General features: G+C 38.6%; 1 protein-coding gene across 9 annotated transcripts in view; it reads left to right on the forward strand.

Moving 5' to 3' along the window:
- adgrl3.1 (adhesion G protein-coupled receptor L3.1) overlaps positions 1-18799 on the forward strand; it is a 191798-nt gene that overhangs the window by 83755 nt on the left and 89244 nt on the right. For all 9 annotated transcript variants that reach the window (XM_041784845.1, XM_041784850.1, XM_041784852.1 and 6 more), the window contains one exon: positions 9693-9802. In XM_041784845.1, the coding sequence (XP_041640779.1) occupies positions 9693-9802 (110 nt within the window). The remainder of the gene's footprint in view (positions 1-9692; positions 9803-18799) is intronic.

Here is an 18799-nt window from a genome sequence, read left to right on the forward strand (position 1 = left end):
CTGCCTGCATCACTGTGGCTATCAGAGTGAAGAGACACAGACAAGACAAGTAGACCTTTTCTATGTGCTGTAGGCTAATCAATTCATAAGCTTCAAACACATCAGCATTATGAATCAAATTAAACTCCCAAACTTTAAAGCGGCTCACATCAGATGACAAAAAGAAACCTCAATTGAAATCTGTGTACTGAAATAGGCAGAATAGAAGTTAATTAGGTCACTTAACAGGCAACCAGCGGTTATATTATGATGAATTCAAGGATAGTAAGATTCCACGTGTAGCGCTCCTGTTCCCTACACTAGTCAGAGCAGGGCCCTTGGTTTTAAGCTGTAACCAAAATAACCAGTTTTAACTCTGTATGTGTATTGTTGAGTTTGAGATATGTGTTCTTAACTGCTTTTAATCTTTTTGGAATAAAAACTCTAAAATATTTTAAAACCACAGAGTTACAAAAACTTGTAAGGTAAGCACCCTTCAGTAGATTTTAGCACTTTGTACCCAACAGTCAACTAGTAAACAGTTTAAATCTGAAAAAAAGGCTTTATTACTATAAACACAATGAAAACCAAGTAAATCTGAAGTTTTGGAACATTTACTTGTGCCAGTGTTGTTTCAAAGCAAAGTTTGTATAAAGCAAATTTCAGAATGTGGGCCCACACTGTAAAAAAAATGCTTCTAATACCTTATTTAAAGCTGGCACTTATAAATATACCTTTAGTTGCAGGCCTGGGTCGATGCTCGGGTTCAGTGTGGCCCAAAACTTAATGGCCCTTTTGCTCATTAGAGCTAAAATAAAAATAAGTACCTTAAATTATTCACAAGTGGCGTTCAAGGTCTTTCCCAGTCAAGGCAGGAAAGTCCGGTCCGGCTAGCCAGCAGTAAACATCTCTCCACATCAGAGAAACGTTGAGCTCTGCAGGATCATAGCCAGCCCCGTCTCTCTCCTGCTGTCGTCCAGGCATCGTGGTCAATGACTGAAAACTCCAGCTTCACAAAATCCCGCCAAGCTAGCGAGGCTGTAGGCTAAAGGCTAATGTCCATTTGTTATGCTAACTGCTAATCATTGCACATGTGCAAGTCCATGCTGCAAACAAACGTCGGGCTGACGGTCTGATGTACTTTTCCTTGTGTGGAGTTACAGTTATCTAGCTGACAACTTTAGAAAGTCCAAATAACACTCAAAAAGCCTGTTTCAAAACTTGCTTCTCTAATCATCCTGCTGTCGCGTTCTCTTTCCTCCTCTCCCCGCTTCCTACTCGCTCTCTCCCTCATACTTCACTACCTCTTCCTTGCCTGTCTGCTACCCTGATACCCTGAACAACCTTGAAATGTCATTAACACATAAAACATCACATTTCTTTTTACAATCTCTTTTCTTGTGAGAAAATATACATTACATGTCACAAACCAAAAGAAATACAGAGCAGCAAGAAATAAGTTAACACAAATCAACAACATTGCTCTAATAATAACAAGCAGAACAGTAAACATTAAATTTTCCTGTAACCCTCCAAAATATTAAATATTTCCCACAGGGTTACACACGAGTGGAGGTGAATGTATAAAATGTCAGGATGTGTTTACATGTAACATCAAGAAGGCAACAATTCAGGTTTTTACAAAAAGCTTGAATAAACCCAGTTTTCAGGGCAGGAAATGCTTGTGTTTTTCTGTGATGAAAAAATAGATCTGAGGGATTGAATCATGACCTTTATAATAGGGATGCACGATATCATGGGTTTTAGCAGATATTAGCTTGGAAAGAAGTTAATTTGTACTTGCAGATATGAACAATTCTAAACTGATATTTTGGCTGTAAAGATCTGCTTGTAACAGCTCTTAATATTGAGCATTTGAAAGAAATAAGTTAGGAGAGTTTTATGCTGGACTTACATCAGCTATTCTTTTTTTTTTTAATCATCATTCCTTACAGCTTAAAGTGTGTTTTAAGGACTGGAATTTTTTTACTTGTTTGTCCTCAAACTTTAAAATTGTGTGTTTTACGGACTAAAGCTTTAGACCTAAACTACATTTAAGTATCAGTATAGATATCAGCTGAAATTATTTTGTAAAAATCAACATATCAGATATTGGCAAAAATCCAGTATCGTGCATCCCTACTTCTTAACTCAAGATCTACTCATCTTAACCCACTTCTGCTGAAAATAGATTGTCGTTGTCTTTCCATCAACCAACAGAAAAGTATCAATAGTTGTATTGATAAGGAGCTTTGGATTGAAAATGTAACTTGTATATCTGTTTTTTTATAACTTTGGTACTATTCTGTCCTGTCAAACATAGAAATAATGAATAATATGTCGTTTAAAGCATGTGGAATCAAAAAGTATCAAAGTGTCAAAAAATTTTGACAACCTTATGAACAAAGAACCTTTATTAATGCATATTTGGTTTTCATGTTACTTCTAATATTTATACAAACATGCAACTAATTTGATTTATAGCGTTTTTTATGTCAAACTTGATGAAATTATTTCAAATGATGGATCTGTGGCTTTTTAGATTTTCAGAAAATTATATCCTTTTAGGTCATGATTATTGTGATACAAAATTTTAATATCGTTGCATCTGTACTGTCACTTCACATCTGCTGTGTAAATGGATAAGACATTTTGAATAACAATCCAAGCAAAATATCGATATTTGAAATTTTCCAACATTGCAATATTTTCTCAACTTTTTTGCCCCACATCAAATTTATGTGGCCTATGGATTTTACTTAACCCTTTAATGCCAAAGGTGTCATAATTGATACACGATTATGTGAGACCTCTGTCCAATCAATATGATTAATAATTTCCTTTAAAACCTTTGTATACAGTCTGATAAATGAGAAAATGATTAAAAAAATCCCATCCAGTGAATCATCAATTGAAAGATATGCACAATGAAGCAAATGTGATACAAAAAAATATGGAAATTTATCTTTTTATGGATTTCAGTAGAAGATTAAAACATATAAGTTCTTAAAAGAGAGAATCATCTGGCTATTATTTGAGTTATCAGGCTTTAATGTTTTTTCAAGTGACCCAAGGAAAAGCTGCATGAGCTACATCAACTTTCTGGTTTTCTTGTAACTTGTTACTATAACCATAATAAAAAATAAAGGCAAAAAAAAATGCTTTAATGTGTGACAAATCAACTAGCAGTTTAGTACTGGAATGTACTTGCAGCATTCTAGAAGGTTAATCTGTTTATTATTGGACTGGATAAAGTGTAATTGCTCTATCTTGTTTGTGTATGAAGTAGCTGTTTGAACAACAGTGCTTGTGTGTTATTAGGATTAGAGGAAAGCAGCAAAGTCTACTCTATGTGTTTGTTAGTCTGTGTGTGTTAGTTCACCGCCCTCAGACACCTTTTCAGAAAGTTTGCATGTGTTAAGGATGTTCACACAGTGCTGCAGATGACTCAGACAGTGTTTCGGAGTGGTTTGACTGTATTTGAATCTTGATTCCAGAGGACTGTGCCGAGGCTTTGTGCGTCACTCACTCTCAGACACCTCTTTCAACTCATGAAGATTAGTTCCCAGCTCTCACTTGCTCTGTAATTATATACTTCTTCAACACATCTGCACTGGAGCACATAGACACATACAGGCAGAAAACACACATAGGCACAAATATGTATTCCTTTTTGCATCTGCTGCATTGGCATGCACAAGTGACGGCATATATGCACACATATACCTCTACACACTCTCTCAACGTCATCCTCATCAAATCATCAGGCAGTCAGTTATGTTTATATGAGGGAGAGAGACAGAGAGACAGAAACGGAGTGAAGGGAGGTCTGCCAAACAAAGTGAAAAACATCAGAGACAATAACAACAGCAGCACCCGCTGCCGCATCGCAGCTTTCTCTCTCCCTGCCTGCCACAGCTCAGCTTTGTTAGTGAAGAGTTTGTTTGTGTGTGTCTGAGCCTGTGTGTGTATGTTGCACATTGCAGGGAAGAAAGCCAGCAGGCAAGGCGGTATCCAGGCCACTGCCTTGTTTTGATGTGGTCATGCTAATTAAAAAAAGGGAGCTTTTCTGCCAACATGGAGAAAGACAAACAGGAGAAATATGGAGCTATACAGGTGTTAAATGTGGATAAAAACATAATGGGTTCTAAAGGTGTGTGATGAGGGGATATATATATGCATGTTCTGCATCTACATTCATCTCAACATGCAGAAAGAACATAATTTGAGAGTTTTTGCTGATGTTTCCATGGTGTGTTCTTTTGTAACACATTTTCAAAAGAGAGTAAAAGGGAGAGAGGGAGGAAGGATGGAGATACTGGGGACATAAGGGAGTCTTTTTTGGATCTGACTCAGACTACTGGCTCAGACAGAATGGTGACGTCAGCACACAGGCTTTAGGAAGGATGGAGAGATGGAGGGAGAAACAGAGGGAGGCTGGAGAAGACACCCTGGGGAAGGCAGGGATGAGAAAGATATTAAGAAAGGACAGAGAGAGAGAGAGAGAAGCCAGCAATAAGAGAGGCCTACCACATATATATCTGGGTGTGACTTGGGAAACTGCAGCTAAGTGGGTTTAAGGCGGATAAACAGGCAGGAAAAAAAACAGACAGGCAGAAGGAGAGACAAAGAACGAGGAACGTGGAGGAATAATTCCTTGGTGGGAAGGATGAAGACAAAGGCAGAGAAAGAAATTAGTTTATTATCTGGGCTTAGGGAGTTTGGGGAGAAAGAAAAGAAAGGTAGAACAGACAAAAATAGGCAGAGAAAGAAGGAAGGGAGTGATAACACACACAGGAGATTATGTCATATCTTTGCTCTATACCCTCTATTTAAAACACCAGTCAATAACCTTCAGTGCTTTATGACTGAGGTGGAGAAGTCCCCAGAATTCAGGCTTTTTTTTTTTCTTTTTTTGCTGTATCATAAAGTAGAAAAAGCACACGCACACATTCCCCACAGCTAGCGCACAACCTAAATTTTCTCCCTTTTGTTCTCTTCGAACAAATTTGCATCTTTTTCTTCCCCCTGCCCTGCCATTTCCCTGTGTCGGGGTTCTTTTTATGTTTTATGTTTCAGTTACTTATTCATTCTGTTAGCTTTGTGCAATGATTATTTGATGTCATGCGGTTTCACTGCCCAGTTCACTATCATCTTTTTGTGTCACTTGTTTTTTTTCACACACTCTTTATCTAAAGGGAGAAGGCCTTTCTTGGTGTTAACAGGTTTGTGAGTGGAAATGATTCATACCACACTTGATTTTGAGCAAAATGGAGAGCCTTAAAGTGTTTGCCTTATTTTCAGTGGTGGCATCAGAGGTTAGTGGATTTTTATTTAGTTATGTTTTAATCAAATTTGTGGGGTCATTTAAGCAGGTTATGGGACCCTGATTCAGCACTGTTGGGCAGCCAGTCGCATCCAATGGTGGGCGTTGTGAGCAAAGTTGTGGCGTCATGTCAGTTTGTGTCCCCCTAAGTCCACAACTCGCACTGATGACAGGTGACCGATGATGAAGGCACCGGGGCAAGAAATTAAAAAGCACAGAGGCGAGAAAAAAGAAGGGCGGAGAGAGGAGAGAAGACTGGCGAGTATTGTTATTAGAATATGACAGACATTGCCCCACATAAGAGTTTTATATGTTTAAAAAAAACCCTCATTTGACAATGCACAGACGTACTGGTCAGCAACAGACCCCACTATAGGCCACAGGTAGAGGAAGATGTCGCCTGCATTAGTCCTCTGGTGTTATATGTGAATATGAAAAATTAAATCAATTCTCATGCATTTTTCATTATGCAAATTGTTGAATGAAACTGTAGGAAAAGACTGGAGGGGTTTGGCATGCTCATTAAAAATATCTCAATGGGAGAAACTGAATGTTTTAATGTAAATGTCACCTGTCTGACAGGTGCGCAGAGAGGGAAAGAGGGAGTGACAGAGCAGATGTACTAATTGAAAGAAAATATTCATATTAGATGAGAGATGTATCCACAGCTTTCTTTTCTCCTCGTGTCTTCTTGTCCCTCTTGAGCACTTTCTCATCCACTTTTTCATTAATGTGTTTAAATCATGGCCCACCACTGAGATAAAGTGGTGCTTCACCACGGGTAGCATTTATGTTATCCATGCATTCATCATAATAACTTAGGGCTGTGTCTAACTCCTCATTGATCATTTTGGTTGTGAGATATGGGCTTGGCATGTTTAATAAACACTTGCACTTTAATGTAATCCATGTATTTTATGAAATAATAAAGCTGCACAGCTACTTGCATGTAAACCAAGCAGCAAACACCAGTGCTGAAAAATGATCTAGTGTGAAAAAGGGTAGGGCTTTGTCTGCTCTGCGGCTGTCTGTTAGATTTGCATTGAATAACTACAAGCATGATAGCACACACACTAACTGGACTAAGGTCTTTTGGTGATAATAAAGGTGTGCACTAGGCCCAGGCTATTAAAATTAGAGATGGGATCGATCCGATCCAATATCGGTATCGGTTCCAATATGAATGTAATTAATAGATTGGATATCTGACTGACGGTGCTGACCCAAATCCTTTCTACAGTTTGCAGTAGATCATGAACCAGCACAGTCTAACACGAGACTGACTCACACAGACTCACAAGACTCACACAGACTGTGAGTCTGTGTGTAACTGAGCTAGTATTAGTTAAGGATGTTCTTAGTGGTATAATTACCTAGTAAATTAAACAAAAAACTATATCTAGAATAGTCAAAACTAGTCTAAAGGTGAGAGAACACAAAGAAGAGTGGGTGTGATGTTAGCCTAATAATCCTCTCTACAGCGTAGCTAGCATTGAAAGCTAGAGCTGTCTGCCTTCGTTCCTCTTTGCAGATTAATATTGTGTTCGATATTTGGCCTTGTTTCACTTTGGGTGAGTAGTCATACGTGAGCCTAACCCTCGGCAGCCCACATACCACTTTATTTCCATTTACTACTTTGGAAAACTGTCGTACCGCGGTCTTCCTGCTATACGCTAACAGCTTAGCCACCACTGAGCTTCTCATTGTTTACATCAGGTGAAGAGTCAGAGAGGAAGGCTGTGGCCATTAACTAAAGCTACAGTGGTCTCTAGTGGCGGGAGGTTCATTAAAGCGCATTATAGACAGGGATTTCAAGCCGATTTTTGGATAATGTTGATATCTGTTTTTTAGTAGTAGTTCAAATAAATTTGTTTGGAATACATTTAAATCCAGCTGGAGCTGGGTGGTTTACTACAGCCTCATGTAACCTCACACATTATACCAACAACAATAATAACTGTTAAAAAAATAATAATTCAAAAAAAAATAAATATATCTATACATATATATATATATATAGAACTCTATGTTCAACTTATTTTTAAAAATATAATATAATAGATTGAACCTTGTTCCATTCTTGATTTATCTGAAGTTGAATAGAGGCTAGTTTCACCAAAAAGACCAATTTTTTGGAGAAAGCTGAGAAAAATTCATTTTTGTGAAAGAGAGTCTGTCAAACAAAACAGTGATTTGAATGTTATAATTTTGCCTTCAATGACATAAAATACATGTGAAAATTATATTACAAATGTTATTTTTTTGTAAAATAAATAACAATGCTCCAAGTCACTGTCATGCCATTCACACTCTGGAACTGGACGGCCTCCACATGACCCCCCATACTCCCACGTCCTCTCCTGCTTGCGTGTCCCCTGGCACTGCCTGTAAATTATAGAATTAATATAATATATAATATGTTTTATTCATATAATAAATAATCTATAATATAGAATTTTATTGTTCTTACCTCTTTTTCTGCCAACAGACGGTGTCGTAGAATAGCACGGGGCTTGCTCTTCTCTCAAGTATGCTTCTGAAATCACAGGAGCATGAGTGATGGTTTCATTCGATAAATTTGGCTGAATAATCAGTGGGTTCCTAATGTTAACTTACTTCCATTGCTCTAGGACGGAGAACAAGATCCGCTCCGCTCACTCGGCAGCCATTCCTCAGGTTGGAAAAGTCCGTCTCTGAAGGTCGTCTCTGTACGCATCCAGCTGGCGAGCTGCCCTTTCTCTACAACGCGCGGGGGAGACCTCGCGCGTTCTTTTGTCTCTTGGCTGGCATAGACAGATGAATCACCGTGCTGATCCCTGGATTCGCTGTCGTTAAGTTCAGTGTTGGTTTTAGTGAGTGAGCAATTTCTTAGGCAAAAGTTAAAAGTTTCTGCCAGCGTCTATTTTGGAACTTTTAGCTTAGATTACCTCCATAACGATTGCTCTGCTCTTTGACCCCAGGGTCTCCACCTCTGATCTCTGTCGCTTTGATCTACCGTCTCTTCCGTGTTACGACTACGTATCCCAAAAGCCCCAAAATTACTCACAGGGAGCGTGAGAGCGCCCCCTTGTGCCAGCCAGAAAAAACTCTTTGACATATACAGTGCTTAACAAATTTATTAGACTACCTGTCATATTTGTCTCAGAGACCATCCAGCATCATGAAATGCTTTAATGCGGACTCTTTCATTTTCAGTGAGCTCTCCACGTTTTACCATTTTGAACAGGAATGAGGAATTTCAAACTGAATTCACCCAAATTTGAGCCGGCTCACTGGGCTTCTCTGAGAAGTTAGAGAAGCCCGGTGAGCCGGCTCACTGGGCTTCTCTGAGAAGTCAGAAATTAATCAAGCCTAACATTCAACCACTAAAACTCATTTTTCTGTTCAGGAATGCAAGTAAATAACTATAATTTGACATATTAATCAAGAAATAATTATGTGCTTTACTATTTTTTCAGTTTTTTTGTAAATCAGAACATTTGAAAATTCATGGATAACGATAATAATTATATTTTAGCATTCCAGATATCATTTCGGTTAAAGAGCTTCTACATATTGGTATATTAACCATTGCAGAAACATAAAAAATGATTTTGGTAATTACCAATGCTGGTAATTTAGGCTAGCTGTGGCATAAACCTTACTTTGGTTAGGGTTAGGGTGGTCTAATAAATTTGTTAAGCACTGTATATACGTCAATGGCACTCAAGCGTTGGCTTTTAAATTACGTATATATACGTGAATGGCACTCAATGAGTTAATATACAACTGGGATGGCTCCAAGGAAAATAGTTGAAAAACAGTGGTTGAGGCATCTTTCTACTAAATAGTGGGCTACCATTGTCACATAATAAGCATACATACAGCTTGATGCCTTATGTTAGTAGGGGTATAATGTTATGTGTTAGTAAGGGTGAGAATTACTTACTTTTTCTAGGTCAGAGGAGTGCATCTCCCTGATAATTAAGATTAATTATTTGTAATCTAGGACAAAATACTCTTAGAGCTATGGTTTATTGTTCTACACAGAGACACACATACTGTACATGCAGCTTTTCAGAAGCAATTGTGTGGACCACCTTGTGTACAAGAGGACTCAAATAGTTCCATTAGTGTAATGTTCACTGTAGGTATACCAGTAAGCACATATTGTCTGCTCTGTTGTCAATCTCAAGGGTCCTTAAACACAGATGACTCTCCAGTGTCAAGGTGAATGTAGGAAATTATAAGCAGACATAATACATCTCACTATATATTGCATCGCATGTGACAGGCTCCTGTGTGCTTCGGCCTTCAAGCACATGTGTGCATCATTCAGTGGGTGTTTGCAAGCAGAAATCTATGAATCAGGATGCTGAGCTAACATGCTTGCCTCTTTCCTGTGTAGATGCAACAACCGTACCCAGTGTGCTGTGGTGGCTGGGCCTGATGTCTTCCCTGACCCCTGCCCGGGTACATACAAATACCTGGAAGTCCAGTACGAGTGTGTCCCATACAGTAAGTACCCTTTTTTTTAGATATATATATTAGGAATGCACGATACTGTTGGAAGTATATCAGTATTGGCCGATAATAGCTTAAAAAGTTAAATTTCGGTATTGGCGATAATGAAATTTATTCTGATCTGTACAGCCAATTATGTGATGCAAGGAGGAGCACGACAACACGCCTTTATTTTGCATAAAAAAAAACGTCACCCTGATGACTACAAGGACATTCTTAAGATAAAGAATGCCTCTACTTAAGTAATTTGACAAAGCTAAGAAATACAGCAGCGACATACTCAAGTAGAGAAGCTCCTCGTTAAAGCTCCGTGGTGAAGCTAAACATATTAGCTTCACCACGGATACATGGACATCAAGTGTCCGTCCTGTTAGCATGTTGAGCCTCACTGCCTACACTCACAGGAGTGCTCACTCAGCAGCCGCAGTTGCAGCTGCTTTTGATAACATGTTTTGGATATGGAATTTCTACACAAAATAGACTACCACTATTTAAAAAAATATGTTTGTAGTACAGGATGGAATTGGTGTTTTTTACAGTGGAAAAAATATAACTAAATATCAGTATCGGTGTCGGACAAAATTAGTTTTAAAATATCGGCATATTGGATATCGGCAAAAATCCAATATCATGCACCTCTAATATATAAATTATATGTATCTTTATTTTATGTCTTATGGAGTTCAAGGATCAGGATACATATTAGTTGATTTCTAAAATCTAACAATTAAAGGCATGTTTAACATGGACCAATAAATGACAACATGCAGATTTAATTTAAAAGATAAACATTTGCGATTTGAGCGGTCTTTGTAAATTCATACTATGAGGATCATCACCGGGAAAGTCCGAGGGAAGGAAGAAGGAGAAAGAGTTGGGACGTGCTCCAGCGATGACAGATGGTGATATGACCTTTGACAATGTGATAACAGACTTGGGAGGTTTTATTCACAGGGGTGAAACATTCATGGGACGCGGTCACAAAATATCCCAACAACAAGGAAACATCTTTTTTTCACTAGCAAAGTTGTTTACAACAAAATCTAGGTTACAGCTCAGTGTACAAGACACGTACAAGGGTTGTGACTTGGAGGATATGAGAAAATCTATTTGCCTAAATGTTTATGTCACGCTACATTTGAGCAAATAGGCAAAGGATAAATTGAACTAATCATTAATTGTATTTAATTATGATCCATAATTAGTGCATACATTCTCTTTTAATTGTGATTATTGGCATGTTTTGTTGTCTCATTAAGCACACTTTGGCTAAGCCACTGCAATGTCTCCTTGCAGCCACAGTGATGTAAAAAAAAAGTCCACTACTGCTTCTCATTGTCTTTCACTTTAAAAATTCAGACAGCCCAGTGAACAAGTCAAAAGTAATTTGAACCTTTTATTATCAAATATTTACCTTTTGACTGTTCTATAATTTCCTTTTCAATCCATAACAAGTTTCTTTTTTCCATGGTAAAGTATATGTTATAATCTTCAGTCTAGTTCCTTGTTTTCTTTCTAAATGATAAATCGATTTGAGCTTGTATAGAGCTTTTCTAGACTATTCAAAGCTCTTTTGTACACCTTAGGTCACACCTACCCATTCATACCCCTTCACTTACACATTTAATCACTGATGGCAGAGGTTGCTATGGAGAATTTGCCATCAGTATTAGCTAATCCCGTGCGCTTTTGTACCCATTTACACTGCACTGATGCAGCAGTGGGAGCAAACGGGGGTAAAGTGTCTTGCCCAAGGACACATCGCCATATGACTATAAGAGCTGGGGATTGCCCCTGAAATTAAAGAAGGGCTGTATCCATTCAGAATGTCCCAAGTACAAAAAAAGAACAGAAACAGTTTAAAATGCAAAAAAAGTGAAACTTCAAAATGGTAAGATTAATTGCAATTAATTACAGAAGTCCTGTGATTGATTGCAATAAAAAATTGACAGTCATTTGTAAGGAAGAATATAATGTTATACATATTACAACTGGAGGTGGAAGAAGTACATGACTACTGTACTCAAATGAAAATACTAAACTATAAATTTTACTCAGTAAAAGTAAAAAAGTATTTCATTTGAAGTTTACTTTACACACTGAGTAGCTGGTGTGGAGTTGTACAGTAAAAGACACCTTTCCTTTTTTGAAAGATCAACAAGAGAGTAGCTCTCAAACCAGTTTGTTCAGGTAATGCTACACCTATATAATTAAGTAAAATACACAGTGTTATATACAATGTTAATTCAACTCATATACAGTTTAATTTAACACTTTGTATTAGGGATGCATGATATTGGATTTTTTGCCAAGATCCGATATGCTGATATTTTAAAACTAATTTTGGCCGACACCAATACTGATATTTCATTACATTTTTTCCACTGTAAAAAACACCAATTCCATCCTGTACTACAAACATTTTTTTTTAAATAGTGGTAGTCTATTTTGTGTAGAAAATGACAAAACATTTGCTTTTTATCAGAAATTAGGGATGTATTGTTTTTTTCAAATACAGCCATACACTAATGAATAACTTACAGTAATGTCTTTGGGTTACATGTGCATTACATGCTGCATGTGTTTTTAACAGTACAGCCAAAGTCATCTGCATCTTTGAGGGCAATAAAAAGCAGCAAAATAACCTGCTGACACTGAGCTCCAGAGGGTGCATAAAGAAAAAGCTTATACATCTAGATTGATTCTCCTTATTACTCAGCCAGTTTTCAGGATGGCTCCCTGAGATCCTCCTGACAAAGTGCTTTAAACAACAACAACAAAAAGACAGATTCTTAAATGAAAAAAATCTAGCTATAGTTCAGGGCTTAAATATGATTTTAAATTTTTGAGACTCAAGATGAACAAAAGGAAAAAAAACTTCAGCTGAAGTACTCCTCCTGATTCTGCTTTAAACAGCACATACTAACTAAGCAACCAAGTTTAATGGCTGTTTCACTGTAAACAGCTCTGTAACAACACACTGACACCCACATCTCCAATACTGGAGACAGGACACCTGCAGAGTGTGCGCGATGCACGGGAAACTTGGCACACAGAAGTCATTGCTTTTGCCATGTTTTGCTCACTGTCACATAGGAGGACATGCACGCTCTTTTTCTCTATTTTCCACATCCGAATTCCATACATGTTATCAGAAGCGGCTGCAACTGCGGCTGCTGAGTGAGCACTTCTGTGAGTGTAGGACAGGCTTTTTAAAAGTAAAATCCTCATATCCATCGAGGCAGTGAGGCTCAACATGCTAACAGGACAGACACTTGATGTTCATATATCCGTGGTGAAGCTAATATGTTTAGCTTCTCTATGTGACTGGAAGCAAAGTTTTGCAGTTCAGATAAGGCTATGGGCGCCTGCTGGGTATAACGTAGCGGGGCTTTAAATGCATAATTAGCCCATGGACGCCCGTATATTCCACCAAGCTGAAAGGCTGATTACCAAGAGCTATAAATTCAATGATTTTCCTGTTCAGCTCCTTACCTTTTGGTGGTCGTTGCTGTATTTCTTAGCTTTGTCTAATTACTTAAGTAGAGGCGGTTGACGAGTTTTCCCTGGCATGAAGTTTTGTCATTCTTTATCTTAAGAATGTCCTTCTAGTCATCAGGGTGATGGTTTTTTCGATGCAAAATAAAGGCATGCTGTCGTGCTCTTCCTCACATCACATGTACTTTACAAGTGATGTGAACAGCTACTTTGCTGTCTTGTTCCCACAACTCAAACTTCACACACTCAGCCGACATGTTGAGTTTGTTGTTGGCGCACGACCAATGTCATTGCGTGCGCTTAATTATGACGTCACATTATTAGCCGTACAGATCAGCGTAAATTTTATTAGCAGCTGATACCGATAATTAACTTTTTAAGCTATTACCAGCCAATACCGATATACTGCAGATTATACCCTGCATCCCTACTTTATATTGATCCACACTACGTATAGTTATACTTCACTTTTGAATGTGTTTAGTATTTTACAATATGCCAGAGCTACAGTCACTCTGTAAAATCTGTGGCAAGGTGAGTCTTCTCTGGTAAGAGCAAAACAGTCAACAACATAGCAAGGCAATGGTACTGCTGAAGACTAGACGCTATTTTAACAGCACCCCCTAAAATAACAAACTCTAACTCAGTGAATAATTTCACTCATGGTGTAAATTTGTCTCACATTAAAACAACAGTCAACTAGAAACATGAGCAAATTAACCCAAGCAGGGATCACTGTACAACAAGAAACATCCAAACACAACTAAACACATATAAAACACATAACACTTAACACTAGCCCAAGGGCATGATGGGAAGCTTCCCCCACACATCCACCAGATTTGAAATCGCTGTGTGCAGAACTTCAGTCAATTGACTCTACAGTGTTTAACTAACTGGTAGATCAAGGCTGTCAGATATGGTAATCCCAACACTGACGACCATTTCACTCAGAATGGAGTAAAGGTTGCATTTAGGGAGTTAAAACTATGAAATGTTTGACCCTGAGATATCAACACTCCAGTTTTTGCTTTGTACAGAAGCTGTGTTGGGATGTGATGTCGAATTATTCTCTTTGTGCTACTGTGTGGTCAACATAGATGGAAGAGTACAAGAGTATAGTACTCAAGTAAAAGTACAGTTACTCTGGTTAAATCTTAACTAAGAGTTCTAATTTCAAAACTTACTCAATTAAATACAAGAACCCAAATATTATTGTTGTTGGTATAATGTTTGAGGTTACATGAGGCTGTAGTAAACCACCCAGCTCCTCTTGTTAAAAAGCAAAAAAAAAAAAACAAACAAAAATGAATTGAATTTATATATATTCCAAACAAATTTATTTGAACTACTACTAAAAAATAAATATCAACATTATCCAAAAAACAACCAACAACTGAATATTAGTTATAAATCCCTGTCTATACTGTCTTTAATGAACCTCCTACCGCTAGAGACCGCTGTAGGTCCAGTTAATGGCCGCAGCCTTCCTCTCTGACCCTTGACTGGATATAAACAATGAGAACCTTGGTGCCCGCTAACCTATTAGCGTGTAGCGGGAAGACCACGGTACGACCTGTAGGATGGATTTGGATCGGCATTGTCAGTCAGATATCCTATCTATTAATTATGTCCGTATCAGACCCAATACCGATATTGGATTGGATCGGTCCCATCCCTAATTAAAACATGATAAGAACTGATCACAGTTGGTTTACTGCACTTCAGTTTGGTGGCAGATTAAACTTTTTGATGGATGAAAAGTTGAGCTAAATATTCAGTACTACTCCATCTTACATGACCTTGATAGAATCTTTTTCATACTCTTTTTTTTCTAGAGATCAGTTAATGTGGATTCAGGAAGCAGCGTGGGTGTTGTGAGATAAAAAAAAAAAACTATTTTGTGCACGTGCTACGCTGAACAGAAAATTGTTAACAATGTTTTTGTCTGTTCCAAACATCTCCACCCTTTAAAGAGAGAATATTTTGAGTTCGAGTTAAGCGACAATAAGTTCTTTTTAAACCAAATTAAAATAAATCAGTCTTCAAACATTCAATTAGTCTCTAAATTTTCTGTCAGCCAAAAACGAGTAAGAGATTAAAGTTTGATGTTATGAGTAAACTGCCCAAATGTTTAAAGGTAAAGTCACCTTACATTAAAGGTACATGTTTAAGGAAATATCTATCTTTACAGTTTAGAGAAAGAAACCAGACCAATTTCAAAGACGGCTGAGTATTTTAGTTGTCTGACTCTTTCATGCAACAATTCCTTGTAATGTGCCTCAAAAAACTCAGATGGTCATTCAGATTCTTTGTCTAACATTGTCTGAGAGCACAGCCTTGGCACCACAGTCCATACACACGGCCAAGGTGATCTCTCACACTGAAGCATTCAATTATGTCTGGCTAAACGGCTCTTGCCTGGCGTCTAGAATGACCAGCAGATTAAATAATAGGACTATCAGAGCCCTCTCTGGAGCAGATGGATACACAACCTGATACCTGCTTAATGCCTCACCAAGTGCGTGTGCACTCACTCAAACACCACACACATGCATGCATCAAACCCAGGTGTGTGTTTTCACTCTTGCCCCATCCATTCATTTGAAACTTGTCTGCATGTTATTTCTTATAGCCTGGAAATAAAGCACTAGGTATTGCATAGACGAACGGTTATGAAGGACAGCTCAGGAACAACAGAGCATGAGGGGAGATGAGTTGCATGCTGATCTGATAAACAATGGGTCGGTCAGGGTAACGTCCCCTCTCCTCCCTCCCCTCCCATAGCAAAAAATAGACAGCATCTGAAACCAAAGTCATTAGAGAGCTCAGCTAACAGTGGGAGGGACATAGAGGGGGAGATGGAGCACTGGAAGGAGATGGAAAGAGAGAGAGGGAGAGAGAGCCTTTGACAGTACATTAGCAGCTTCCGTGTACTGACTAAGTGTTCAGGCTGGATCGGGTAGCGCTGTGATACACTACCTGGCTCCTGTGGGTGTGTTTGGCCATGAAAAATGTTGCACAAGGTACAAAAACAATGTTTAAAGGTAAAAGCAGTTAAGGATACCATGACTCCATATTTTACATGAATACAGCTGAGAAATACCTCAATCTTCTTCTGGCCAGCCCTTGACAATGCCCTCTTTTAAAGGAAATATGTGAAGTTTAGAATAAGATCCTCCTGTTTGATGACATTCAGACCAGTGATCCAGATGGCTACAGTCAAGCTGCCGTGCTTCACATTGCAAATCAATGCTGTCAGCTGCGTTCCTTTGAAAGCTACATTTTGTAAGACATTAAGGGGTGATATATCTCCCAAATGTTCTAATAAATCAAGGCAGATCAATAAAGGAGGTTTGTTTTATATATGACAGTGTGCTCAAACTGTCGCAATCCTTAAACACTCACAAGCTACAACTTTAACAAATCATCTTATTAACATTCAGCTTTAGTGCACACAAATGGTTGTAACATTAAGAGACACCCATAACTCAAGTAGTCGTCCCTGGACATTAAGTGCACTAGTGGTGGTTGTTGAGTGTAAACGCCTGATCCCGAGCCATCACCTCTGCTAATCACAACCTGATTGCATGGAAGGAAAATAATCCAAGCTCCAAAAAAAGACGCCACTTCACACCGTGGATGTGCTTTTCCTGATCGGCGATGCTGAAGTCGAGCTGTTATGTTCCCCCACCGCATAGATATTGTAAACAAATCTCCAAGTAGGTTGTAAAACAGGTAATTAAATTATGTATGCTCCAGCTTTCTGGGAAATTTTGCCCCTCCACCTCCCATCCTGTTTTTTTTTTTTTTTTTTTTTCTTAAGGATTTTTTTGGCTTGTGATACCTTCACAGCTCTTCATCTCTCCTCCCTGCTCTGCAGGTCTCTGGCTGTTTTCCAGAGCTAAATTCAAGTGCTCTCTCTCGCACTTTTTCTCTCCTGTGCTCCGTCTCTCAGTGGTATGAGAGTGTGGCAGTCATGTGCCAAACTAGCCAGCCAGCTTCGACGGTAATTAGCCACCTGTGTATACTTGATCATTGCACTGGAGGCAGACTATAAATATCCATACATTATAACACAACTCTACTAAGTACTTCTCTCATGCAGCTCTCAAACATTTAATCTCTGAAATCTGCTTTCCAAACTGAAATACAATGACATATAAAACAAATTATCTGTATTTCAGTTCATGGCCATACATTAAAACCATCATGGCATTATGTCTGATTCCTTATCTTGATGCGGTAAACCTTGGCTTTCATACTGCTGTTATGAAGCAATTAGCCTACTACCACATTTAGTGCATTAATCAGAAAAGCAGTGATATGTTATGCAATACCCATGCAGCTTATTTTAGACAAAAGAATTTGGCTCAGTAGGAGAGCTAATTAAAAGATAAAATCACCTTCTTGTTTGTCCAATTAAAGACTTCTGTCAGATTGGACCCTTGGAATAACTTCATCATGATAACATGAGAAGAGTGCCATAAGTGTGTGCGTGTTGCCGTGGAGACTCTCAGCTAGGATCATGTCCTTGTTTTGTGTGTCTCTCCGTCTGTGCACTTACAGTTTGCTGTATGCGTGTGTTTGTGCGTACGCATATGCAGACGATTTTGTGTTTTTTTCCCAGAGAGAGCTAGGGAAGATGGAAGGGAACCAACGAGACAGAAGGACGGAGACAGAGAGAGGGAGCGGGAGAGCGACAGCTGAAGCGGAGATAGAGAGAAATAGGTTAGACGAGGCCAGCAGACGAGGAACAGAGAGAATGAATTAACTGATAAAAAGACACAGCGTGAGAGGTGGTCAGAAGAAGTGGTAGAAAATAGGTATCGGAGGGGAATGAACGAGGAGGAATGCACAGCGTGAAATGGCATGAGAGAAAGGCAGGTGGGTACGAGAGGACTTAGAGGAGGAATAGAATAACAGAGAGAGGAAAGAGTAAATGTCTGTGTCCATAAATGACCTTGGGCTTTAGCTGGCTGAGCTGATTGGAGATCAGAGATAATAGTGGTAAGGCTGCTGTCGCCACTTGTCTGCAGAACCATGCAGGGGAGCGTGCCCATGCCTCATATATATATATACACACCTATGAGCACACACACATAGACGAATGTGTTTTTAATAAACCATATGCTTTCAATAAAAATGCTAATTATCTTTACACTGCAGCATAGTTAGGTTAACACTGTCTCTGTATGAGGAATAGAAATGGAAAGAGTATGGGAAAAAGCATCCAAGGTACAGAGTCAGAGCTGCTCATGTGATTAAAGAAATTTAGAGATATTGAGAAGATACAAGCGCAGATATTAATGAATATTTAAATGATCCTTAATAAATGTGAAACTAGACAGGCAACACATTTTCACAACAGAGTGTTGCTGTTGGTGTTTTTGTTCTGCTGTTGTTTTTCTAATATTCATTCAAAGCTTTGCAAGGGAAAAATGAGACATTTTTTAGCTGCACCCCTAACTTTTCAGCAGTGCAGTTGGAGTG

Source organism: Cheilinus undulatus, linkage group 4, assembly GCF_018320785.1.
Source record: "Cheilinus undulatus linkage group 4, ASM1832078v1, whole genome shotgun sequence".
Taxonomy (NCBI): Eukaryota; Metazoa; Chordata; class Actinopteri; order Labriformes; family Labridae; genus Cheilinus; species Cheilinus undulatus.